The sequence below is a fragment of the Canis lupus genome, chromosome 2, assembly GCF_011100685.1.
Source record: "Canis lupus familiaris isolate Mischka breed German Shepherd chromosome 2, alternate assembly UU_Cfam_GSD_1.0, whole genome shotgun sequence".
Classification (NCBI taxonomy): Eukaryota; Metazoa; Chordata; class Mammalia; order Carnivora; family Canidae; genus Canis; species Canis lupus.
The window spans coordinates 33,792,816-33,820,563 of NC_049223.1; the positions used below are offsets into that span (position 1 = coordinate 33,792,816).

General features: G+C 40.5%; 1 protein-coding gene across 3 annotated transcripts; it reads left to right on the forward strand.

Annotated features, from left to right (window-relative positions):
- The first annotated feature begins 2,770 nt into the window (after positions 1–2,770).
- On the forward strand, positions 2,771–27,606 carry PAIP2 (poly(A) binding protein interacting protein 2). 3 transcript variants are annotated; one of them, XM_038530254.1, is made up of 4 exons: positions 2,771–2,925; positions 22,658–22,821; positions 24,155–24,334; positions 26,584–27,606. In XM_038530254.1, exons 2-4 carry the CDS (start codon positions 22,684–22,686, stop codon positions 26,638–26,640), a joined length of 375 nt encoding a protein of 124 aa, XP_038386182.1. In that variant the 5' UTR covers positions 2,771–2,925; positions 22,658–22,683; the 3' UTR covers positions 26,641–27,606. The 3 variants fall into 3 exon arrangements, with proteins under 3 accessions (XP_038386182.1, XP_038386183.1, XP_038386184.1); XM_038530255.1 differs by lacking the exon at positions 2,771–2,925 and adding an exon at positions 3,574–3,787; XM_038530256.1 differs by lacking the exon at positions 2,771–2,925 and adding an exon at positions 15,946–16,083.
- The last annotated feature ends 142 nt before the right edge of the window (positions 27,607–27,748 follow it).

Consider the following 27,748-nt stretch of genomic DNA (forward strand, 5'->3'; position numbering starts at 1 on the left):
TACTCTGGGCCCATCAAGCTTTTCTCAAGCACAATGGTGAACTCTGTGAGCTGGGAATGGTATTTGAACTATATACTAAATTTTTTCTTTCATTAAGTTCTGTCTCCAAGGTGGGGCTTGAATTCACAACCCCAAGATCAGGAGTCACATGCTCTATTGATTGAGCCAGTCAGGTGCCCCAGAAATTGAGATCTTAATCCCTTTGTGTGAGAAAATCAATGCAAGTCTTTGAATGGTTCAGATTAAAAGAAACCAGGAGTAGGGCGCCTGGTGGCTCGGTTGGTTGGGCATTGGGCTCTTGTTTTTGGCTCAGGTCATGATCTCATGCTCATGGGATCAAGCCTCAAGTTGGGCTCCACCCTTGGTGGGGAGTCTGCTTGAAGATTCTCATCCTCTGCCCCTACCCCTGCACATGTGCATGTTTGCATGCTTGCTTTCGCTCTCACCCTCTCACAAATCTTTTTAAAAAATAAACCAGGATTTATCAATGATATTTTTCAGTATTATCAATGTAATCAAGTAGTTTACTAAATCACAAATTCTAATCTTTTCAAGATTGGCTTCTAAGTGAGGGAGTCAAGTACAGATAATGTAAACCCCACTTTTTAAAAAGATTTTTCATTTCTTCATGAGAGACGGAGAGGCAGAGACACAGGCAGAGGGAGAAGCAGACTCCCTGCGGGGAGCCCAATGTGGGACCTGATCTCAGGACCCCAGGATCAGGCCCTGAGCCAAAGGCAGATGCTCAACTGCTGAGCCACCCAGGCGTCTCTAAACTCCACCTATTTTGATTTTATTTTCCTCCATCTGGTTCATGCCTCTTCCAGTCTCAAGGCTGATAGTTTATTTTTCAGGTTCCTTGTATGAATCATACTCCACAGACCTGTAAAACAGCACTATCTCCTTCCTCCCAGAGCTCTTTGCTCAGCAAGCAACAAAGTCAAACCCCTCCTCCCAGTTTGGGCTACAGATATGAAAATGTGGCCAAAGAGGTTCACCTAGGAACTATGGCAGAACAACTTCTTTGGGCCTTTGGAAAACCCCTAAAGCAGACTTTTTTTTTTTTTTTTAAGGCAGACTTTAAATGAATGAAATGGACCTAAAGATGAATCTTATGAATCTTATGGATTCCTTCACATGAAGGGAATTTTCCTTAGTAGTCTTATTTTTTTCAGATTTTTACATTTCTTTGAAAGCACAAGAAAGAGATAGCATGAGTGGGGGATGGGGTGGAGTGAGCAGGTACTCCATGCCTGAGATCATGACCTGAGCCCAAGGCAGACTTAACCAACTGACCCAGTCAGGCCACCCCTCTTTTCTTAGTTTTAGTAGATACTAAAAAGCATTTTTTTTTTTTTAAGTAAGCTATACACCCAATGTGGGTCTTGAACTTGGGATCTCAGAATGAAGAGTTGCAAGCTGTAATGATTGACCCAGCCAGAAGCCCCTTATGTGCTTTTTTTTTTTTTTTTTAATATTCAAGTTTTACCGGAGCAAAAAGGTAAACCTCAGTCCCTCATTTTCCTTCCCCAAAGAAATTATTTTGTATGTCCCCTTTCAAATCCAGAGTCTACATATTCAAACATCCAATTTTTTTACACATGCTATACACTGTACTTTGATTAGTATAAATAAAATATTTAGGCTTGCCAGTGATGACTGCAAAGATTAATGTATGGGGGGGGGGGGCAGTGCATCCAGGATGATGGACTAGGAAGCTCTTGGACCCTGAGGTTCCACCCTTCTATACTGTCTCTGGACTGGATATTTCTTCCCATACCCACAAAGAAGCTTCCATAAGCTGCCTGGGAAACAACTATTCCTAATTTGAGACTGTGACAAAGATCTAGCTTCAGAGGGACACAGGGTGGCTCAGCTGTTGAGCGTCTGCCTTAGGCTCAGGTCGGATCCCAGAGTCCTGGGATCGAGTCCCACATCGCGCTCCCCACAGGGAGCCTGCTTCTCCTTCTGCCTGTGTCTCTGCCTCTTTCTGTGTGTCTCTCATGAATAAATAAGTAAAATCTTAAAAAAAAAAAAAAAAATCGGGATCCCTGGGTGGCGCAGCGGTTTGGCGCCTGCCTTTGGCCCAGGGCGCGATCCTGGAGACCCGGGATCGAATCCCACGTCGGGCTCCCGGTGCATGGAGCCTGCTTCTCCCTCTGCCTGTGTCTCTGCGCCTCTCTCTCTCTCTCTGTGGCTATCATAAATAAATAAAAAATTAAAAAAAAAATCTAGCTTCAGAAAGCGTGTGTGCACCTGAACGTGTCTAAATGAAGGTAGTTTTACAGCTCAGTATCCTCCTGTGAATCTGTCTTATTTATTTCTGTTTATTGCATGTCTGGTTCAGGATCTCTGAATGTCACTAGTGCATGTCCCCGTTAGTGTGACACGGCGTATCATTTTGGTGTGGGTATGAGCGTGTGAATGCGCTGTCGTTATCCAGACGCTCCTGTTCGGTGTTCATGTATTTTAGGTAACTGCTGCGGTAAGGTCTATTTTTCAGTCCCCAGCGCCCCCACTCACTGCATGCCAACATTCCTGAAGGATGGGCGGGTGTCGGGGCACAGGCTCGGCCCAACTCCGCTCTCCCAAAGAGAATCCAGCAGGACTTCCGGGAGCCCACCAGGAACGCCGAAAAGGCCCCTGCACTCGCACCACGCGTGCAGCCCGGGGTAAGAAGAGAACGCGGGGGTCGCGCGTTCTCTCGCGCGCCCTCCGGTGGTCTCAAAGGGCAGCGGGGACGGAACGAGGGGGCGGGGCCGGCGGCGGCGGAAGTGAAGTCACTTCCGGGCTGGGGTGTTTGTTTGGACTGGAGAAGGGAGGCGGCGGGCGAAGCGCGCGTCGAGCGGGGGAGCGGCGCTGCCTGTGGAGATCCGCGGAGGCCGACCGGATTCGTTGGCTGCCGTCCCCGCTGCCGTGCACTGGGTGAGGGGTTCCCTCGGGCAGAGCGGCCAGAAGGGTGCGGCGACCCCGGCGGTCGAGGGACAACACCTCGGCAACGGTTGAGGGACCTGGAGGGTCCCCCGGGTTGCTGGCCGCCAAGTCTCGTATGGCTTTCCTTATTCCTTGCACCTTTAGTCGCGTCCGAGCGATGAGCTGGGACTGGCTGAGGCTCTTCTCTGAGAAATGGCCGTCGCTTTTTTTCTCATTGTCATTATTATTTATGATTTGGATCTCGCAGCACTCTATCCGGGTCTTCGATGGCGCGCGAGGGCTGCCGGGATAGCACTTTCTCGTGCCTTCCCCCCTCCGCTCCTCCACCTCCTCGCTAGCACCCTCTTCCCCCGCCCCCCGCCCCCCCGCCGCTACGGCAACAAAGCTCATTGTTTCTCCCCTGTTTACGCCTGCGCGTCGCCACGCGGAGCCCCTACTTGCTGCGCTTGCGCACTGCTCCCGTGGCTGGGGTAGGGGAAGAGAAAGGGGCGGAGGGACTGGCGGGCTGGCGAGCGCTCTAGGGCGAGCCTTCTGCGGTCGCCCTCGGGCCAGTGCCGTTCTGATCCGCTTTCTCCCGTCTCTTCACCGTCACTCATTCTTTATTCTTTCTTTTGTTTTTAGTTCATTTTATTTTCGTTTCCCATGCTCAGGATAGGAGGGCTGGACCTTTACTCCGGGAGGGTTGTGAGCCAGACGAACTTTAAGGCCCATCCGATTCCTATTTTTGGATTCCCGTCCTCTTCATTTCTCTTCCACTATGTGCCTACTCCCCACTGCCACTAAAATTACGTGGCCTGTGGTGAAATTTGTCTTTTCAAGACATTATTGAAACAGCCAGCAGTTTGGTTTTCTGGTGAGTCAAAAAGGGGCCTTTTCTGCTTCCTTTTGTTGCCTTGTTTGCCCAGATTTTGCAGCCCCATCACTTCACCGAAACCTCAGACTCAGGAAGGGATTTGGCTTCTGATCTTCCGTGGGGGAAAGTCTAACAGCTGACAGGTTTTGACATTTATTTCAAGAGAAGATAACTTCCCGTTTTCGTGTGCTGCCAAATACTGTAGTTTCATGGCATGATTTTTCACAAATTGCTGTTGAGCAGGCGGTGTTTGCATTTTCTTCAGAATAGCCTTTGATATTCCAACCGCTACACGGTTATGTTAGGAAATAAGAAAAGGATCTAAGGATTTTTAATGTGTTTGCTGGTTTGTGCTTCTGACTCCGGTTTGTGAAAGGCTATTTGGGACAAATTAGCTTGTTTATGCTACTTGTTAATTGTGAATTTGTACAAGACTAATCTTTTCTCACAAATAAGTGTCTACAACAAATAAAGATAGGTGACTTTCCAAAAATGACAGCCTATTTATCTCTTTAAGGGTTGGGGTGTTAGGCAGTGGAAGCTCCCTGGGACGGTTAAAGGCTTGGGAGCTGGGAGGGTTTTATTATATATATGTTGCTACTGATGAGCTTGAATTGAGGTAGATGATCTCTACCCTCTTCAGAACAGAGTAAGTTTATAGGAGGCTCTTCCTTCAGTAAACACTGTACACCTTATTCAGGTTTATCCCTTTATGACTCTAGTGAATGATGCTCCAATTTCGATAGAAAATATAAACATTTGTAAAATGTTGTTAGCGTAGCAATTTCATGGATGTTGTGAGCAGTGAAAGAAGGTAGAAAATAAGGCCTCAGGCCCCTTCCTTTGGTGCTTTTACATATTTTTGTAATTTACAAAGTTACTCATTATCATAACCTTATGATACAGGCAGAGCAAATTTTATCTTGCCCATTTTGAAATTGAGGAAATAAAAGTTTGAGAGATTATTTTATTAGGTACGTATTTTTATTCTAATTTAGATATTTAAAAAAAGATTTTATTTATTCGTGAGAGACAGAGAGGGAGAGGGGGAGAGAGGCAGAGGGAGAAGCAGGCTCCATGCAGGGAGCCTGATGTGGGACTCGATCCTGGGACTCCAGGATCACGCCCTGGGCTGAAGGCAGATGCTAAACCACCGAGCCACTCAGGGATCCCCTCTAATTTAGATTTAAATAGCCGTATGTAGTTATTGGCCACCGCATTGCATAGTGTAGACTTAGAGGTTTGAATTGTTTCAGCTTATTTTTTAACCTTCTGTATTTTTACATTTATTGATTTGTTTTGTAGAGTGAGTGGGGCAGTAGGGGGAGAGGAGAGTGGTGGAGAGAAAGGAAAAGAATCTTAATTAAGCAGGCTCTACACCCAAGTGCAGAGCGCCACACAGGGCTCATTCTTAATGACCCTGAGATCATGACCTGAGCCGAAATTAAGAGTCAGATGCTTAACTGACTGAGCCATCTAGGTGTACCCCCGTCTGCTTATTTTTTGTATCAGTTTTTATGAATAAGGATGGCGTTTCTGATGTGCTTTGAGCTTTTGTCAGTGATGTGATACACAGTGCTGAGCCATCCTTACTCTCACCGGATCACCTTTGTTACACCTAGTTGAGATTAGGGCTAAAGTCCTCGTTTTTTGATGTTTGACTCCTGCGGGTTTTTGAAATTTTATATTTTTTACCTTATACCTTGCTACAGCAACCTTTGATCTAAATGTTTAATAAGCACCAAAATAGATAATAGTGTCATGGGCCAGGCTCTGTGCCTAGATTCGGTAATTATTATCCACTTAATAGATGGGGAATCTGAGACATGAAGGGGTTAAATAACTTGCCCTTGGATTCTAGAGCCCCTGCTTTTAATCATTAATGTATACTGCCAAACATTAAAACGAAAAATTCAGTACTGCTTACAAATTTGAGTGGAAAACAAGCTGAAGTAGAAATTTCTTTATCCTTTCTCACTAACTGCTAGAGAGACAACTAATTATAATAATGTGTCTGCAGTTAAGGTTAAGAAATCACAGTACTTCAGAAGAGAGCCTGGTGGAATAAGAAAAGGTGCCTGTGGAGTCAGATTAAGGAAAGAAGAGAGGACTCTATTTGGATTTTTTTTAAATTTTATTTATCTGAGAGCATGAGCAGGAGGAGGGGCAGAGGGAGAGGGACAAGCAGACTCCCCACTGAGTGTTGAACCTGACAAAGGGCTCCATCCCAGTACCCTGTGATGATGATCTGAGCCAAAATCAAGAGTTGGGCATTTAATGAACTGAGCCACCCAGGTACACTTCTAGTTGAATTTTAATGAAAATTCTTGAGAGGTGAAACAAGGGGAAAAAGTTTGTAAGACTTAAAAGATTTCCATATTTAAATTTTTTCTAGAAACCATTAGGTGAAAGAGGCATTTTGGGAGGGAAGAAACAGCTGAATATGTGAGTTTGTAGATTGAAAGCATTAATGGCATTAATAGGAAAAAACTGCTCTCACCTAACCAAAATCTGGTGAGATTTCTTCATGTGTTAAGCTCTCATGTTAGACTCTCACCAGAACAGGATTTTTATAAAAGAAAGAATACAACACTGAAAGCTGGAATATTTGCAGATGATAGAAAGGACAAGTGTAAATCTGTCTCATGTAAAATTACTATTCAAACATGAAAGCAAAAGCCATTTTCAGACATGCAGTGGCTTAGAAATAAATAACTTCAGGTAACCTTTTGAGGAAATATTAAGCCAAAACTAACATGTCAGGTTAGGGGAAGATAATGAATAAAAGAAACAATGATGAGCAATGATTCTAACAAACTGTAAACAGACAATAATGTGAATTTTAAGTGTTCGGTTCAGAAATTCTTTTTTTTTTTTTTTAATTTTTATTTATTTATGATAGAGAGAGAGAGAGAGAGAGGCAGAGGGAGAAGCAGGCTCCATGCACCGGGAGCCCGACGTGGGATTCGATCCCGGGTCTCCAGGATCGCGCCCTGGGCCAAAGGCAGGCGCTAAACCGCTGCGCCACCCAGGAATCCCCCAGAAATTCTTCTAAAAGATCTATACCTAAGGGAAAACGAAATAGTATGAAATTAACACAGCTTAAATTAAACACGGAGATAGGGAGGAAGGAAATGGGGTTAAGTAGAATCATAGTAAAGGTTCTTGTCTGGGAGCAGGAATTGGGTTGGATAGCCTGAACAAGGGAAAGCACTCTCAGTGTCTTAAATTGGGGCACCGGATGACTCAGTCGCTTAGGTGTCTGCCTTCAACTCAGGTCATAATCACGGGGTCCTGGGATTGAGCCCCTCATTAGGCTCAGCGGAGAGTCTGCTTCTCCCTCTGCCTCTCTCCCTGGCTTGTGCTCGCTGACTCTCACTTACTCTCTGAAATATTTTTTTTTCTTTTTTTTTTAATTCATGAGAGACAGAGCAGGAGACGCAGGCTCCATGCAGGAAGCCCGATGTGGGTCTCGATTTCGGGACTCCATCCCAGGACCCAGGCATCACAACCTTAGCCAAAGGCAGACACTCCACTGCTGAGCCACCCAGGCATCCCTCAAATAAATAAAATCTTTAAAAGAAAATGTCTTGAATTAGTTGGGGGTATATAGAGCCTGGTTTTAATTCATAGAGATCTACGTAAATCTATCCTAATTTCACAATAGATATGTCACATCATTATCCTGTACACCTTAAACGTTATGGTGCTGATATCAATTATATCAGACTTGGGGGAGAAAACTGATACTCCTCAGTAGTTTGTAAGTCACAGAAAATAAATGCAGTATCTTAAAACCTCTATTAAAAAATAGGAAAATAGGGGCACCTGGGTAGCTCAGTCAGTTAAGCATGTGCCTTCAGCTCAGGTCATGGTCACAGGGTCCTGGGATCAAGCTCCGAGTCGCACTTCCTGTTCAGTGGGGAGTCTGCTTCTCCCTCTCCCTCTGCCCCTCCTGCTCGCATGTGCACATACTCTCTCTTCTGAAGTAAAATCTTTTTTAAAAAGTAAAAAATAGGAATGCCTGGCTGGCTCAGTTGGTAAAGCATGTGACTTGGTCTCGGGATTGTGAGTTTGAGCCCCATGTTGGGTGTAGACATCACTTAAATGTAAAATTTGGGTGGGGGGGAAGTACAGGAATAGAATGTAAGAAACTCTAAGAAAGGGGTGCTTAGGTGGCTAAGCATCTGCCTTCCGCACAGGTCATGTTTCTGGGGTCCTGGGATCCAGCCCTGAGAGCCTCACTTTGGCTCCTTGCTCAGCAGGGAGCCTGCTTCTACCTTCTCTCCCATGCTCAAGCTCACTTGCTCTGGCTAACTCTGTCAAATAAATAAATAAATAAATAAAAATAAAATCCTTTAACAGAAAAAGAAACTAGGAAAAATAAACATGAACTTATGATGGAAGACATTAAACCAAACATCAGTTTTCAAAAAATGATAAATTTCTATGAGCTGGGTCAAATAATCTCTCAACACCACTTTCAGAATTTAACAGATAAAGTAAATATTGTGTGTGTGTACCTTAAAGTAGAAATCACATATTTTTCTCTTCAGGCCCAAAGGACATTTTGCAAAAACCATAGCTGTCTGCAAACAAAATTGTAATAAGTCCCAAAAAATGAAGATTCTTTTAGCAACATTTTATAACATAATGAAATAAAACTAGAAGTCAGGGACCAAAGTGTAACCAAAAGAACCTTAACCACTTGGAAATTTATTTTTTTTATTGGAGTTCAATTTGCCAACATATAGCATAACACCCAGTGCTCATCCCACGTGCCCCCCTCAGTGCCTATCACCCAGTCACCCCAAACCCCTGCCCACTTCCCTTTCCACTACCCCTTGTTCGTTTCCCAGAGTTAGGTGTCTCTCATGTTTTGTCACCCTCACTGATATTTTCACTCATTTTCTCTCCTTTCCCTTTATTCCCTTTCACTATTTTTTATATTCCCCAAATGAATGAGACCATATAATGTTTGTCATTTTCCAATGGACTTATTTCACTCAGCATAATACCCTCCAGTTCCATCCACGTCAAAGCAAATGGTGGGTATTTGTCGTTTCAAATGGCTGAGGAATATTCCATTGTATACATAGACCACATCTTCTTTATCCAGTCATCTTTCGATGGACGCCGAGGCTCCTTCCACAGTTTGGCTATTGGGACATTGCTGCTATAAACATCGAGGTGCAGGTGTCCCGGTGTTTCACTGCATCTGTATCTTTGGGTCAATCCCCAGCAGTGCAATTGCTGGGTCGTGGGGCAGGTCTATTTTTAACTCTTTGAGGAACCTCCACACAGTTTTCCACAGTGGCTGTACCAGTTCACATTCCCACCAACAGTGCAAGAGGGTTCCCCTTCTCCACATCCTCTCCAGCATTTGTTGTTTCCTGTCTTGTTAATTTTCACCATTCTCACACCACTTGGAAATTTTAAAAATATTCTTCCATATAATCTGTGGTTCATTATAAATTAAATAATTTGTAATTAGCTAAGATTGATGAGAACTACGTTTTGTATAGGAGATTTATAGGTTAAAATTTTTTATTAAATGAAAGGTTGAAAAACATTTGTCAGCTTGAAAAACAGTAAATTGGCTGAAATTAAGTAGAGAGGCAAGGAAAATAGAGTGAAAAAACAAGTTAAGGGCAGCCCTGGTGGCGCAGCGGTTTGGTGCTGCCTGCAGCCCGGGGCCTGATCCTGGAGACCCTGGATCGAGTCCCGCGTTGGGCTCTCTGCATGGAGCCTGCTTCTCCCTCTGCCTGTGTCTCTGCCTCTCATTCTCTCTCTCTCTCTATGAATAAATAGAAATCTTTAAAAAAAATTTTTTTTTAATAAGTAGAAAAAATCAATGGAATTAAAGTAGGGGCTTATTGAAGTTGAATTTTTAATAGATAATCCATTTTAAACTCAAAAGATGTAACAAAACATCTCTTGCCACCTACTAATCCCTGTAGGTAATGAGTATTTTTTTAACAGCTCTCATGAGCTGGAAGTCACTCATTTAAAGTACAGGGCAGGGATGCCTGGGTGGCTCAAGTGGTTGAGCGGTTGCTTGAGCTCAGGGCGTGGTCCCGGGGTTTGTGCTTCTGGTATTATATCTTGAGTACATACTTTAATTAATTCGCCCAGGACCATATGTGCTGTCAATCTTAATCCAAGTGTGCATTGTTTCACGAACTCTTACTTGTATCCATTAATGGTGTTAGTCTGAAAAGCATTCTAATAAAGTTGGGAAACACTAGATATGAGGAAGGAAGAGATCAGTTTATCAGAAGCTAAGGGAGGGACACCTGGATGGCTCAGTAGATAAGCGGCTGCCTTCAGCTCCTGGTGCAATCCCAGAGTCCCAGGATCAAGTCCTGCATCAGGGAGCCTGCTTCTCCCTCTGCCTCTCTCTCTGTCTCATGAATAAATAAATGAAATCTTTAAAAAATAAAGTATACGGCAGAGTGATTTTTAGGATATTCATAGAATTGTATATCCATCACCACAATCAATTTTAGAAGCTTGTTACCCCTTAGCTTTCATATAATACGTGGCACTTTGTGATGGACTCTTTTCACTTACTGTTATGTTTTCAATGTTTATTTAAGATATAGCATGTATCAAGTATTTAACTTTTTTTTAAATAAAGTTTTTTTAAATTTTTATTTATTTATGATAGTCACAGAGAGAGAGAGAGAGAGAGAGGCAGAGACACACAGGCAGAGGGAGAAGCAGGCTCCATGCACCGGGAGCCCGACGTGGGATTCGATCCCGGGTCTCCAGGATCGCACCCTGGGCCAAAGGCAGGCGCTAAACCGCTGCGCCACCCAGGGATCCCTTTTTTTTTAAAGATTTTGTTGATTTATTTATGAGAGACACAGAGAGGCAGAGACACAGGCAGAAGGAGAAGCGGGCTCCCTGTAGGGAGCCTTATGTGGGACTAGACCCTGGGACCATGGGATCACACCCTGAGCCAAAGGCAGACACTCAACCATTAAGCCACCTAGGCATCCCTGTTTTTTTAATTATCGAGTGAAATTCTGTAGTATGGACATAGATAGTATTTATATAGTTGGTGGACCACTGGGTTTTAATAACTTTTTGGCTATTATGAATAATAACTGCTGTGAACATTTGTGTACAAGTTTTGTGTAGGCATGTATTTTCATATTTCTTGGGTATATATTTAGGAGTATAATTGCTGGGTTCCATGTTTAATCTTTTGAGGAACTGCCATACTATTTCAAAGCAGCTGTATCATTTTAGCGTTCTATCTGCAGTAAATGAGGGATTTCTGCACATTCACCCCGATACTTGTTAGTATCTATTTTTTTATTACAGTCATTTTAGTGTAAAGTGGGATCTCATTGTAATTTTGATTTGCGCTTCCCCTATTGTTGATAATATTGAGCCTCTTTTCGTGTATTTATTGGCCATTTGTATGGTTTTTTTTTAAGATTTTTCATTTATCAGAGTACATATACATGCTCTCTCTTAAGTAAATAAATCTTTAAAATTCCACCATGTTCTCTGAATTCCCATTTTACTTTCATGTCAACACTTGAGGGCTTTTATTTATTTATTTTTTAAAGATTTTATTTATTCATGAGAGACACAGAGAGAGAGGCAGAGACACAGGCAGAGGGAGGAGCAGGCTTCATGCATGGAGCCCGACTTGGGACTCGATCCTGGGTCTCCAGGATCACGTCCTGGACTGAAGGCGGTGCTAAACCGCTGAGCTACCGGGCTGCCCCACTTGAGGGCTTTTAAAGGTTTCTTTGAAAATATGTCATTCAGGGACGCCTGGATAGCTCAGTCAGTTAAGCGTCCACCTTTGGTGCAAGTCATGGTCCCAGCTTAGCAGGGAGGCTGCCTCTCCCACTCTCTCCTGCTCATACTCTCTCTCTTGCTATCACACTGTCAAGTAAATTTTTTTAAAGTCATCTAACACTTTAATTTTTATTTTTTTAGATTAATTTATTTCAGAGAAAATATGCAAGTATAGGAAGGGGCAGAGGGAAAGGAGAAGCAGACTCCTTGCTGAGCAGAGAGCCTGACTGACATGGAGCTCACTCTCTACCCTGAGATCTTGACCTAAGCCAAAACCAAAAGTTGGCCACTAAACCAACTCAGCCACCCATGCACCCCTCCTCCAGCATTTTTTAGTGTTCATTGGAAAGACTGGTATCAATCCTGATTAAGTTGTAAAATTTAATAAAATTCCAGTCAGACTATTATGGACAAAAAGTTTATATGAAGAGGTGCCTGGGTAGCTTAGTCAATTAAGCATCCAACTCTAGATTTTGGCTCAGGCTATGATGTTCATGGTAGGATCAAGCCCCATGTTGGGCTCCAGGCTTAGGGCAGAGTCTGCTTGAGATTCTCTCTCTGCCCCTACCTCTGCTCGTGTTCTCTCTCTCTCTCTCTCTCCCCCCCCCCCCCAAATCCTTAAAGTTCGTATGAAGAATATATGTACAAGATTTTCACTGCCCCTGCCCCAAAGAAAGAAACCAGGAGGTGGGAGTTGTACTACTAAGTATTAAAACTAAAAAAAAAAAAACTTACTGAAAGGCTACTGTAATCAAAACAATAAGATCCTGTGCTGAAATATTTAGCAATGAATGATCACAATGTTTGTAACTTACATTTGGTTTTTTTTTTTTTTTTAGGTACTTATCTATTGGGGTGCATGGGTGGCTCAGTTGAGTGGCTGCCATCCTCTCAGGTCATGGTCTCAGAGTCCTAGGATTGAGCTCCGCATTGGGCTCCCTGCTCAGCAGGGAGTCTGCTTCTCTTCCTCTGTCCCTCTCCCTGCTCTAGCTCTTGCTCTCATTCTCTTTCAAAGAAATAAAACCTTAAAAAGAAAATTTTAAAAATAATAAAAATAATTTTAAAAATTTTAAAGAAAATAAAGATTTATTTATTTTAGAAAGAGAACAAGAGCGTGGGTAGAGAGAGGGAGGACAGAGGGCGAGAAAGAATTTCAAGCAGACTCCGTGCTAAGCTCAGAGCCTGATGGGGACCAAACTCTTTGACCCCCAAGGTCATAACTGGAGCTGAAATTGAGTCGGGTGCCCAACCACCTAAGCCCCTGCAACTTAGGTTTAAGCAAAAAAAAAAAAAATTCTGTAAAGAAAATGACCGTTGGCAGTTGGTGAATGTAGACGAAAGGTACAAAGCATTCATTGTACTATGGTTTAAAATTCTCAAGGTAGTTGAAGATAAAGCAGTATACATTTTACAATTACAGAATAAATATTCTAGAAACATAGTACAAGTGGGAATTTAATTATAAATACAGGGAATAAGCCTTGGTTAAATAATGGTGTGTGATGTATTCATGGGAAAACATAGATCCTTAACATCATACTTAGTCTCATGTGAATTAAAGATTTAAGTGTAAAAAAAAAAAAAAAAAGTGAAACTAATGAGAGAAAATATAAAAATAAAACCTCAGAGTAGGAAAAGACTTCCTAAGCTAGTAAGCATATCCCAGAGGGTATAAAGGAAAAAACAGTGAGATTCTACTTTGAGTCTGATTGCAAAACTAAAATATATTAGTTGCATGTAAACAAACAAAATGAGAAAAAGAACAATGAGTTGTAATAAATGTGAAAAGTAAAAAATAAATAAATAAATAAATAAATAAATAAATAAAATATATTAGTTATGTCCAGAACTGTTAAGGATAGAGAAGTGGGAGCACTCAGTGTATTTCAAGATTGTACATTACCACATTTGGGCTAATAATCAGTCTTAAAGTTACAAATGCTCATGGCTTTTGGCTTTTGACTCCTATTCCCACTTAAAGTGTATTATACAGATAGCATAAATAGAAAAGGATATGTGTGCAAGAGTGATCAGAGTAGGATTGTTTGTAACAACAACAACAAAAAGCTGGGAATGTAGATGTGCATCGGAGGGGAGAAGTAGTTAAGTAATTATTAGTAATTATTAGTGCTGCTTCATCCATTAAAAAGTGAGATATAAACACCTGGGTGGCTCAGTGGTTGAGCATCTGCCTTTGGCTCAGGTTGGGATCGAGTCCCACATCAGGCTCCCTGCATGGAGCCTGCTTCTCTCTCTGCCTGTGTCTCTGCCTCTCTCTCTCTCTGTGTTTCTCATTAATAAATAAATAAAATCTTTAAAAAAAAGTGAGGTATACCTGTACATGTTGACTAGTATGGATCTTTATTTACAGCATGATTCTATTAAAATATAAAAATCCTCTGTGTCTGTTTCTATAAGCAAAAAAGATATGAAAGGATACATACTAAGCTCTTAACACTGATTACCTCTGGATAGGAGTGGAGATGGAGAGGAAAGAATGTATATATGTTAGACCTGGGGGTTGGGTTGGGTTGGGTTTGGTTTGGTTTGGTTTTGAAGTAGGCTCCACACTGGATATAGAGTCCAACACAGAGTTTGAACTCAGGACTCTGAGATAAGACCTGAGCTGAGAATAAGTGTTGGACAGTTAACCCAATGAGCCATCCAGGTGCCCAGTATTAGACCTGTTTTGTACATCTACCTTGTATTTGTTTCTTCTCTAAATAGTGTATGGTTTATATATACATTCTTTCACTTTGATGGTTTCTTTTCCAACAAAGTTTCCTGTATACGAACACCTGCTGTCTAAACATTTTTTAATGGGGCAGCCCCGGTGGCGCAGCGGTTTAATGCCGCCTGCAGCCCGGAGTGTGATCCTGGAGACAAGGGATAGAGTCCCGCGTCGGGCTCCCTGCATGGAGCCTGCATCTCCCTCTGCCTGTGTCTCTGCCTCTCTCTCTCTCTCTCTCTGTGTCACTATGAATGAATGAATAAATAATTAAATATTTTTTAAAAATGAAAATTTTTTAATGATTCTTGAAAACAAAGCAAGTATAAGGTGATACATTACTGTTTTTACTATTTTGTGGTTTTCATTTAGGGAAATCTTATTACAAACAACTACTAGATATATTAAACTAGTTCTGAGTTAGTTAGTATTACTGCTTTTGTTTTTTTTTTTTTAAGATTTATTTTATTTGTCTACGGCCATACCACCCTGAACGCGCCTGATCTCGTAAGATTTATTTAATTAATTAATTAATTATTTATTTATTTATTTAGATTTTATTTATTCATGATAGACATAGAGAGACAGAGACACAGGCAGAGGGAGAAGCAGGCTCCATGCTGGGAGCCCGATGCAGGACTCAATCCCGGGACTCCAGGATCACGCCCTGGGCCAAAGGCAGGCACTAAACTGCTGAGCCACCCAGGGATCCCCAAGAGTTATTTTAGAGAGTGAGAGAGGGTAAGTAGAGGGAGGGGCAGAGGGAGAGGAAGAAAGAGAATCCGCAAGCAGAATCCCAGCTGAGCATGTGTCACAACCTGAGCCAAAACCAACAGTCAGCCACTTAACCACTCAGGCACCCCAGGATATTATTTTAAAAATTGTTTTCATGAGGGGCACCTGGCTGGCTCAGTTGATAGAGCATATGACTCTTAATCTCGAAGTCCTGAGTTCAAGAATAATAAATCTTTGCATGAGATTAAGGATGAAAATTATAATTTCTCAAAATTATAATTTTTTAGTTATTTTCTGATAATTTGAGAATTTTACAGCATGATCATGGTTTTGAAGTAAATAGTGAACTTTAAAAAATTGGGAAATTACTGGCTTTCTTAGTTCATTTCCGCCAGTTTTGTTTTTAAGATCTTATTTATTTCTTAAGATTGATTGATTGGAGAGACAGCTAGGGTGTGCTTGTGGGAGGAGTCTTCAAGCCTCACTCCCTGCTGAACCTGGAGCCCCACACAGGGCTCCATCCCATTACTCATGAAATCTTGACCTGAGCTGAAACCAAGAGTCTGACACCTAACCAACTGAGCCACCCAGGCACACCTAAGATTTTATTTTTAAGTAAACTCTGCACCCAACATGGGGCTCAAATTTATAACCCTAAGATTGAGAGTTTCACCCTCCACTGACTGAGCCAGCCAGGTGCCCCATTTCTGCCAGTTTTAAAGGGTCTGATTGAAGCATAGCAACAGATCGGTATGATTTAGTTCCCAGTTGTGTTTTTATTTTTATTTTTTTAAAGATCTTATTTATTCACGAGAGAGACAGAGAGAGACAGAGGCAGAGCAGGCTCCATGCAAGGAGCCCCTCGTGGTACTCTATCCTGGGACTGCGGGATCACGCCCCAAGCTGAAGGCAGACACGCTCAACCGCTGAGCCACCTAGGTGTCCCTCCAGTTGTGTGATTTGTCAAGTCATAATCTGCTTTGTGTTCTCAGACATCACTCAAGCAAATCAGGTACTTCTCTTTTATTTCCAGCATTTCTTATATTTTTTTTTGTTTTGTTTTAAAGAAAAACTTTTTCCTAGTTAGAGAAGCTGGGAGCTCACAGACTCTTTGGGATCTTGAAGCTGCTGCTTTCTGGCTGCCTCCAGATAGGATGATGATAGGCCCCAGCTATATACCCTTTACTGTATATTTTTAAGGTTATTTTTGGGATGCCTGGGTGAATCAGCAATTGAGTGTTTGCCTTCAGCTCAGGGCTTGATCCCTGGATCTGGAATCGAGTCCCATATTGGGCTCCTTGCAGGAAGCCTGCTTCTCCCTCTGCCTGTGTCTCTGCCTCACTCTGTCTTTCTCTGTCTCTCATGAATAAATAAAAATGTTTTTTAAAAAGTTATTTCCCTAGTAATCACCTTAGTTTGTGACATCAAGCTTAAATTAATACCAATTTAGTTTCAAGAGTACACAAAAACTTAGCTCCTTTATAGCACTGTACACCCCTCATGTTATTGTCAAAAATTATACATTGTGTGCCCATTAACATGCATAATAATTACTGTTTTATGCATTTGTCTTTTAAGAGAAAAAGGAGTTAAAAGCCAAAAATACATTATTACTAATTTCTGTATTTGTGTCGTTACCTTTTTCATTGTTCTTTATTTCTTCAGACGGATTCAAGTTAATATTGCAGTGTCCTTGTTTTATTTTTTTAATTTTTTTTTAAATTTATTTATTCATGATAGCCACAGAGAGAGAGAGAGAGAGAGAGAGGCAGAGACACAGGCAGAGGGAGAAGCAGGCTCCATGCACCGGGAGCCCGACGTGGGACTCGATCCCGGGTCTCCAGGATCGCGCCCCGGGCCAAAGGCAGGCGCCAAACCGCTGCCCCACCCAGGGATCCCTCCTTGTTTTATTTAGCCTGAAGGACTCACCTTAACTTTTCTTATAGGACAGGTGTACCGGTAATGTGTGCTTTCTCCCCCCCACCCTTTTTTTTTAAAGACTTTATTTATTCATGAGAGAGAGAAGCAGAGACACAGGCAGAGGGAGAAGCAGGCTCCATGCTGGGAGCCCAATGTGAGACTCAGTCCCCGGACTCTAGGATCATTCCCTGGGCCAAAGGCAGATGCTAAACTGCTGAGCCACCCAAGGTTCTCCACCCCCACCCCCACCCCCCGCTTTTTATTAAAGATTTTACATATTTATTTGAGAGCATGAGTCAAGAGGGGAGGCACGGCAAAGGGGGAGTCAACAGACTCCTTGCTGAGCAGGGACCCCTTCTCCCCACATGGGGCTGGATCCCAGGACCTTGACATTGTGACCTGAGCCGAAGGCAAATGCTAACCCACTAAGCCAGTGAGGTGCCCCTCTCATTTTTTAAATTTATCTGGAGATGTCTTAATTTCTGCTTAATTTTTGAAAAATAGTTTTGTTTTGAATGTCTTTCAGCACTTTGTCTTCTGGCCTCTGTGGTTTCTGATGTGAAATCAACTGTTAATCTTATTTTGGAGATTTCGAAGTGTCGCTTCCTTTTGTCTTTCAATAATTTCATTATAATATGCCTTGATGTGGATCACTTTGAGTTATCTTAGTTGGAGTTTGTTGAACTTCTTGGATGTGTAGAGTAACACAGATTTCATCAAATTGGAGGAGTTTGGAGCTGTTGGGTTTTTTTGGCTTTTGGGTTTTCTTTTTTTTTTTTTAGGATTTTTTTTTCTATTTTTTAAGATTTTACTTATCAGAGGAAGAGGGGCAGAGGGAAAGAGAATCTGAAGTCTGATGAGCCACCCAGGCACCCCTAAGATTTATTTTTAAGCAGTCTCTACACCCAGCATGCGGCTCGAATTCACAACCCTGAGATCAAGAGTCACATGCTCTACTGACTGAACCAGCCAAGTGCCCCAAGGAGCCATGTCTTCTGGCCCTTTGTCTTCTCCTTCCAAGATTTTCATTATGTGTATGTTGTTACATTGGATGATTTCCCATTGGTCTCTAAGGTTCTTTTTTTTTCTTCATTGTTTTCTTTCTTTCCTCAAGCTCAATAACCTCAATTGACTTAATCTTCAAGTTTGCTGATTTCTTTTTCCTCCTTGAGCAAATTTGTTGTAATCCATCTAGTAAATTTTCCATTTTGGTTATTGTACTTTTCAACTGAGAAATTCTTTGTTGTTTTTTATAATTTCTCCGTATTAGTATGCTCTATTTGATGAGACCTCATTTTTATGGCTTTTTCTACCTAATTTAAAGTTTAAAAAGTCCAGTTTTTAAAGCTACAAGGAGCACATAGGTGGCGCAGTTGGTTAAATGTCCATTTCTTGGTTGTCCTGGGATGGAGCCCCATTGGTCAGGCTCAGCACAGAATTTGCTTAAGGCTCTCTTTCCCTTTCCCCTCCCCACTGCGCATGTGCTCTCTCACTTGTGCACTCTCTCTTTCTCTAAAATAAATCTTTTAATAAAAAGAAGAGTCATGTGCTCTACAGACTGAGCCGGCCAGGTGACCCCATACTCAATTTTTTAAAAACAGGAGGACACACAGAAGATGAAATATAAAGAGTGTGGTCCAAAAAGGGTCAAGAATAAGAAAATTAAAATTTTGATACATTACATTAGAACACCTTGTGTTCAATGATTGTAGGTCTATCAGAGTTCTGAAAGTAAGTGATCCTTATCACCCTGATTTTCACTTTGCTTGGCTGTAGCCAGAAATGTGGTCTGGTAAGGAGTTGTTCCTTCCCTTGGCTCTCTAAGGTATATGGTCAGTGTCCAGGTTTCAGTTCTTTTTTCTTGATTTCAGTTATGATTTGTTTTCCAAATATTGCTCGGTAAGGTAATTTTACCTATGGTCCTTTATGGACTCTTTCACTAGGATCTATACCAAGCCACAACTTGTTTGATAAAGTCAGCGCAGAAAGCTGACTTACAGCCTTGTCAAACACAGAGATTAGGCCCTTTTTTTTTCTAAACTCTGTTTATATTCTGTTAATGGTTGGCATCAAACAAAGGGGGAAGGGAATCCCCTGGGATTCTCAAACTATAGAATTTGCTGAGGCAGATTTTTCTTGTTTACACAAGGCTTGTGCTCATAAATTGTATGGAAAATTATTTTTCTTTAAAAACATAGTTTGCACTTCTGTGTAGATGTACGTTCAGTCACTGAGGCTTATTTCAAAACAAGTTAGAAGTACTTCTAAATGGACATGTCTCAAACATATGGTTGCTACTTAACTACACAATTCCATTTGAATATTGAATATCCCATAGTCTGTGGTAAAAATTTTTTTTTTAACTAAAGCTATAAGTCTCTTGTTAATATTGTGGTCTTCTGAAAGAAAGTATTTAAGGGGTATAAGTTGGGATAGGATACATGTTGGGAAAATAAAAGCTGTTATTAATTGCACTGTCTTTGAACCTGCTGATCAGCTCATGCAAAGTAAACAGAGTTCATTCAGTGCAAAACAGGATTGACTCCTGCTTTTCATAATATTTGAGGCTAATCTAAAATGTAATGCCTAACATAGGAGAATGAGTAATTTTCTTCAGAGGAACTGATTGCTCTTTAGTAAGAACTTGTTATCAAAATAAAGGATTTTATTTCATACAAGAGTAATGATAAATAAATCAAAGATATCCATTGTCTGTTTTCTGTCCTGCTTTTATGGTGCCTCTTTTTCCTAACCCAAGTCATGTTTTCATCCTACCCACTCATAAATCTCAGTCTGTCTCTGCCTCTCTTTCACATGTATACAATAATAAGTAGAGCAGAAGTTGAGTAATTTTTAGCTGAGGACCTCTTACCTAAAAATGTCACTGCCATGATGGTATTGTCAGCAGTGTTCAGGATTTCAGAATATGCGAGTGTGTGTTAGGCTAGAAGCCACCCCCCTCCACTCCCACCTTAAACTAAATTCACATTATATGAACAGAATGAGGTTATATTTTACATACTTTTAAGGATAAGTCCATAAAATGAATCCCAGGAGGGGTACCTGGCTGGCTGAGTCAGTAAGCTCTTACTGCTCTTACTAGTCAGTCAGCTCTTACTCAAGCTCTGACTCTTGATCTCAGGGTTGTGAGTTCCATCCCTACGTTGGGCTTGGAGCCTACTTGAAAAAAAAAAAAATCTAAAGGACCAGCAGTACACGTAGGGCTGGTGCTTTCTGAACCTTAAACCCAAGGAAAAAAACTACTTGTAGTAGGAGGTTTTAGTTTTAGTGTTTTACTTCATTATGGTGACTTTGGAGTAAAAAGGCCTGAAGTTTGTTTTTGTTTGGAGGGTGGAGGAGAAGGGGAGAGAGAGAAGCTTAAGCAGGCTCCACACCCAGGACAGAAACCGACTTGGGGCTCAATATCATGACCCTGAAATCATTACCTAAGCCAAAATCAAGAGTCGGACACTTAACCAAGTGAGCCACCCAGGTGCCCCAAGCCTGAGGATTTCAAAACTCTGTTCTCATATTAGGTATGCTGATTTCTCCCTTTGGAGCAAGTCACTCTGCTGTTTGATTTTTATGTACAAGTGACTCCTCTATTATATGTAAATATAATTTTAGCAATTTCATACTTAATGAATTAGTAGAATATTGTAGAATCTAAACCTTATGCTTCAGACTTTGAGCCAGCAATATATCAGCTGAGTTAGACCATGTCATCACCTATTGAGTAGTATATAAGAAACCAGACCTACTATATTTAGATACTGCTCTGCTTTTACGCACATAAAAAGAGATTAAGTGCTTGAGCTAGTTGGAGTTTGGTAGTCATTTGTGGGTACGGGTTTGTTAATGCCTGGAAGATGAGTGAGCCTATAGCCCAGGTAAGGAGGAAGTTACAGGTCTTTAGGTCAATTGATGCCCCAGATTTCAAGGCTAAGAGAGGAAGACTGCTTCTGATTCCTGCAGGAAGAGGAAGCAGGAGAAAAATCCAAACATGGAAAATGTCCCCCATGAAAGTAAAGAAGAAGAGCTTACTCCAGTGCAGAATGAAAAAGAAGCCCACCCTTTGGGAGGTGGTAAAGGCCAAGAGCCTGGAGGAATTAGAGTGGGTTGTGCCCTACCTGCCCATGATGTTAGGATATGTCCAATAGGCTTGTCACTAACCTTGACGTGATAGATGGAGATGCTGATGATATGGAATGGTTCATAGAGAAGAGAGCATTAAGGAGGAAAATTAGGAAGCTTCATATGAGGTATAGCTTTCACATTGTTTAAGATTTTATTTATTCATGAGAGACACAGAGAGAATGGCAGAGACACAGGCAGAAGGAGAAGCAGGCTCCATGCAGGAAGCCCGATATGGGACTCGATCCCGGGATCATGCCCTGGGCCAAAGGCAGGTGCCAAACCGCTGAGCCACCCAGGGATTCCCTTACATTTTTTTTAAAGATTTTATTTATTTATTCATGAGAGAGAGGCATAGACACAGGCAGAGGGAGAAGCAGACTCCTGTGGGAAGTCCAATGTGGGACTCGATCCTGGAACTCTGGGATCATGCCCTGAGCCGAAGGCAGATGCTCAACTGCTGAGCCACCCGGGCGTCCCTAGTTTTCACTTTTTTTTTTCTTAGTTTTCACATTCTTAGAGGAGATCCCTCCTCACCATGACAGTCATGATGAGTTTTGCCTTATGCCTTGAATGCTGTCCCTACTTCCCAAAGTTGCATTTTCTTAATGTACCCTTTACTGTGAACCTGAGATGTTAATGTCATTTTTCTTATTGGAGATTTCATTTGGACTTAGTCTAGAAGTTTTTCTGTCAGCAGGGTAGTTTGATCAACTTGGATGGAAAGATATTGATTATATACTGTGAATGAAATAAAACAATTTAAAAGGCAGTCTGGAGATACACTATCTCATTTAAAAGCATGCATATTACATAGATTAGATGCCTGAAATTCATTGTATAGTGGACAAATCCAGACATGGAACTTGACATGGACCCAGATTTAAAACAAATAGAGACTGTGCTATGAGGTCAAAAGATCTGAGAGGTTATTAAGAAGTCTGTTTTCATTTGTAGTCTCTGGGCTTTTTAGTACCAGTACCAGTTTTTAAAAGTAGAATTTTGCTTTTCATAAAGTCACTTGATGACTTAAGTCTTCCAGACCATGCTTGTTTTATAAAAGCAAGGCATAGGGAGTATTTTATTTTATTTTATTTTTATTTATGATAGAGAGAGAGAGAGGCAGAGACACAGGAGGAGGAAGAAGCAGGCTCCATGCCGGGAGCCCGACGTGGGACTCGATCCGGGACTCCAGGATCATGCCCTGGGCCAAAGGCAGGCGCCAAACTGCTGAGCCACCCAAAGATCCCCATAGGGAGTATTTTAAAAATCAGATGATTTAGGAATTACATTCAAGCAGTTGATTACCATCATTGACTGTTATCAGAAAACATCACTAAATGAATCTAGGCTGTTCTTGGCTATTTCTTAAACATGAAGATCATTTGAGAAAGAAACAAACTTTCCAATTGCTTGATTTCTCATGTTCATTAATATATCATGTGTAACTGGTACCTAATCATGATGCCTAGTGGTATTAGGTGCTAAGAACTGAAAGAATGACTGACAAAATATACTATTCTTCTTTTAAGGTTAAAAACGACAACTAACGCCAACCATGAAAGATCCAAGTCGCAGCAGTACCAGCCCAAGCATCATCAATGAAGATGTGATTATTAATGGTCATTCTCATGAAGATGACAATCCATTTGCAGAGTACATGTGGATGGAAAATGAAGAAGAATTCAACAGACAAGTTAGTTTTGTTTACAAACATGATCTTTCTCACAGCCCCTGACAGCCCTCAGTGTAATTGTACTTATCCCTGAAATGTGTTTATCTGGTCCCTTATATGTGAAATATATGGATTTATGTGCCACCACTCCTATTTTATTTGTATACTGATTACAACCAAGTTTGTATGCTCACTGAAATAACTAACCTTAAAGAGCTTTTTTTCAGGGTCCCTCCCCAGATATTCTCATTCAGGAAGACTAGGGTGGAGCTGGGGAAACTTGTTTTTTAAAAGCCCCTAGATCGGGGGTCCCTGCCTGGCTCAGTTGGTGGAGTAGGTGACTCTTGATCTCAGGTTTGTGAGTTCAAGCCCATGTTGAGTGTAGAGATTACTTTAAAATAAAACCATTAAAAAAAAAAAAAAACAAAAAAAACTTCCCAAATGGTTCCAGTGTGCAGTCAGGTTTAGAAACTACTGCTTGCACCAATCAGATTGCTCTTAAGAGAATATAACTTTAGGAGCAGACAGACATAGGTGTACTAGGGTATAGAATTGTGCTGTTTTCACCTGAGGTTCTCAATCTGATAAGCCTGAAAACCTGACACCACTGTTCTCTTTAGAGAATGCTCATACATTGATGAATGTTGTCTTTTATTGCCATATTTCTGTCATCTGTTTCCATCTTGTGTCCAGTTCTTCTCTGATCATGGCTTTGATAATCAGTAGCCAATTTGATTTTGCCATATCCAGTGATGGATAATCAAGAGTAAAACAATGTAGTCTTATTTCAAATGAGAATGATTTGGGCTGTTTTGGGTTTATTTTTTAATTTTTTTTTAAGATTTTATGTATTTATTCATGAGAGAGAGGGGCAGAGAAGCAGGCTCCCCGCAGGGATACCAATGTGAGACTCGATCCCAGGACCCCAGGATCATGACCTGAGCCAAAGGCAGACGCTCAACCACTGAGCCACCCAGGTATCCCTGTTTTTGATTTAATTATCCATGCCCATGCCCTGACAGAATTTTAGTCATTTTTGGGTGGGTTTAGGGTTTGTATAGTTTTAAAGTACCACAGGTAATTCTGACAAATTCCTCAATGAAAACACTCCTTTATTACTTTCTCACCACCCTCATTGGAAAAAAGAATATTCTGCTAAGAAAGATAGCAAAACCCTAAACAGATCTTCCCTAGTCTTATGGCAGACACTTTTTTTTTTTTTTTGGCATAGAAGCAAAGTAGAAAGTTACAATATTGTGGTTTTAAATACTTTAATTCAAGATATTTTAAGCCATTCCTAGTGATGTCCTATCAAAATGTGCTATAAGTTATTGTTTACATATTATAAATCTAGATAGAAGAGGAGTTATGGGAAGAAGAATTTATTGAACGCTGTTTCCAAGAAATGCTGGAAGAAGAAGAAGAACATGAGTGGTTTATTCCAGCTCGAGATCTCCCACAAACTATGGACCAAATCCAAGACCAATTTAATGACCTTGTTATCAATGATGGCTCTTCTCTGGAAGATCTTGTGGTAAAGTTATTTTTCATCTTATTAAAACTAGCTCATCTTTCCCATAAAATGGGAAAGCCAGCAATCATCTGTTTAAGAAGAATTATACATTCTTCCCCTTCGGAAATTGTACTGCTTACTATGGACACAGGGGCCCCCCAGTCTCACTTATGACATGGAATGACTTCCAACAACACTCTGGGGCTAGTTTCAGACTAACAGACTTCTTGCCACTGCTTTTAGTTTTAAGAACTGTGTTGCCCTAGAATATGAGGATGTCTTAAAGCATTAATCCAAAGGAAGTACACAGTATGTTCATATGACTTGCCTATACAAAAGTAGCATGATGAAGAAGTTTTGCTCTTTCATTTTGCCCTAAACATTTGGCAAAATTTGCAGATTTTTATCTGAAAGGTGATAATTTGGAGTGTTGTTTTTTTCTGACCCAAGATTTTCATTGAGTTTGCCTAATAATTTCCTTTTGAACTGAGATTTAATGGACTTCCACAAGCTCTTGACAGAAAAAGAACACAAACCTATTTGCATTTTTAGCTACTCTCCTTGTCTCATTGTTGGGGTGGTATATTTGCAGTAAAGGGTTTTTTAGGAATTATGATAAACATCAGCACTAAAGTAGAACCTAATGAGTTGTTTACTAAAATTAAGATAAATGATTTGAAGTCATAATGTTGACCTTTCTGTCCATATTGACAATCTCTAATTGTTTATACAGGATAGTTCTCTAGAATTTACTCCTAGATTCCGAAGTATTTTTTGCAGTTCTCTTTCACTGTGCAGTGATTTCCTACCCTGGTGATAAAAACAAAAATTATCAACAAAAATGTAGCTGGGATCAGCTACATCCCAGACTTGCAGAATCAGTTGTCTAGGCATGTAAATTTTTTAAAAACCTTCATAGAGCGTACTGCCAGCTTGCCCATCAGGCATTTGGGAACCATTCTTCTAACAGGCTATGTGGAGAACACTGAAATTTACATTGTAGTATAGACTTGTTGCAGTAAATTACAATCCAGTTGAGCAGATGTGTGATCTGAATAGTCTGTTGAGATAAACTTACTTATGGCTGCATTAGTCATTCCACAATAATCCTGCTTGCTCTGATAAGTAAAATCCTATGCTGGTCATAATGTATAACTTTAATGTGGACCCAGTATAATTGTCTAGAAAGTGATTTATTCAACTCAGTCTATTTGAGATTGTTTCCTTCTCATTATTTTGTAGCTGACAAAAGATTACACATTCAAGAACGCTGCTTTTTTATTTAAACCTCACACTTTTAAAGTTTAGATACAATTCCCTTGAGAAAAGTGAGACTATGTCCTGTCCATGGAAACGGTTGTATATATATTAGGAAACTAAAGTTAAATTATCGCCCCAACATGTTATTTAATATGCTTTAGTCTTGAAGTAAGTGATATAGGGGTACAGATTTTATCTAAAAGCCTATTAGCATTCCTACATTTCAGGGCCTGGAATACATCTTGATTTCTTTTCATCTTTTATCAACTATGGTGGAGTCAAATCTCCAGCTATTCTCAGTATGCTGACATATCTGCCTAGCAAAGTAAAGATTTAGAGGTATAGAAGAGTGGTTCTTAGAGACTTTGGCCCATTCTTCCCCTAACTTAGACAAAAATAAAGTCCCAGAGAGAGTGACTTATCCAGGCTTTCATAGGAAATTAGTTAGGAGCAGAACTGGAATTCCATCTTAGGTCTTCTGATTCCACATGTAGTTTTCTTTTCCTGTTATAAACCTTGCTTCCTGTGGGAATTAGAATACAGCAATCTTATGAAGACAACTCCATATTTTGAATGAGGATCTTGAACAAAACTCTAATGCATAAACAATTCCCCAATCTACTTTGTCATTTCAACGTTAAGTATTTTTGCATAGTATGAAACAGTTAAAATCAAATATCATACTTAAATGAACAGAATTCATTATTCTATGACTCCTTTTTAACGTGTAAAGTTAGTGGGTTTCTGGTTACACTTGAGCAAGTTTAATTTCAATTCCTGTTTTACCTATAGAAGGTGATAAGTTTTCATATAAATATATAATTTATATCTGGTTCCTTCTTTCCTTGCCATAGATAGATTTTTGGGGGTTAAGTTTAACCTTACAAGCTGAGTTCTTTTATCTTACATTCTTTGGAAGATATTTTTGCATGTGGATCTGGGTTGAATGCTTCTGAGTATCTGAAACCATCTGTTAATGAACTTGCTTTTTTTATGTACTTATTTTCCAGGTCAAGAGCAATCTGAATCCAAATGCAAAGGAGTTTGTTCCTGGGGTGAAGTACTAAAATATTTGAGTAGACGGGGCCCTCTTTTGGTGGATGTAGCACAATTTCCACACTGTGAAGGCAGTATTAGAAGACTTAATTGTAAAAGCTCTCTCTTGTCACTGTGTTACACTTATGCATTGCCAAAGTTTTGTTAGTCTTGCATGCTTAATAAAAGTGCTGAGACTGTTATTAAGTAATAAGCTGTCAAACATTTACTGAAAATAGAATTGGCCCCATGGCTTGATGTGAAGACAGCGAGGAAAGAAGCACCAGTCAAGTTGTGACAAAGCCCAAATTAAAGTGACCTCTAAATCTTAGTGAATTGTCTTTTTTTGAGGATAAACTAGTCCCTTAGGGTTAGCAAACACTTGTTAATAATGTCTAAACTTTTTTTAAATGAGTACATTTAAATTAAGTTTTAGTTAGGCATATTTCTCAGTTTAGACTTAAATTTGCATTTGTAACTATCAAAAACAATCTCCTTTTTCTGAAGAAGGCCTTGTTAGTTAATTTGAAATAATTCAGTATAGACAAGTATGTCTGGTTACTGAGGTTATAAGGTAGTAATGAGATGAGAACTAGTCCTGGCTTCAATGGTATATAATCACGGAAGACATAGTGAATTCTTCTAGTGTTACAACTGAGGAAGTATGTAATTTGAGAATTGCATCTTCTAAGCAGTCACTGCATCATAGCTATGCCTTTGTGAAGTGTAACATTTGACCCACCACAATCCAACTGAACAAAGTAATGGTAACATGATTTGAGTGGTGCTTTTCCTTGCTTTGTTAACCATCACTACAATAGTCTACAGCACAACTTTTCTTTTAACAAAGCTAGAACAGTTTTGGCTTCTTAAACTTCATACTTGAGTAGGTTAAGCTGCCATACGTGTTCAGTGTGAATAGTGTTTAAGTTGAAAATATTGTAAAAAAATTATATTTTTTCAAAAATATTTAAAAAAATAAATAATAGTAGAACTCAGCTGATGCTTGTGTTTATTGGTGCTGGAATGCAGACTCTCCTGTGGTGATTGATACTCACTTTAATGTGGGCTCAGTACTTCAGGACAACCCTGCTGGCAAGATTTGCTAAGAGAGCAGGCTTTATTCGATTCCATAGTGTC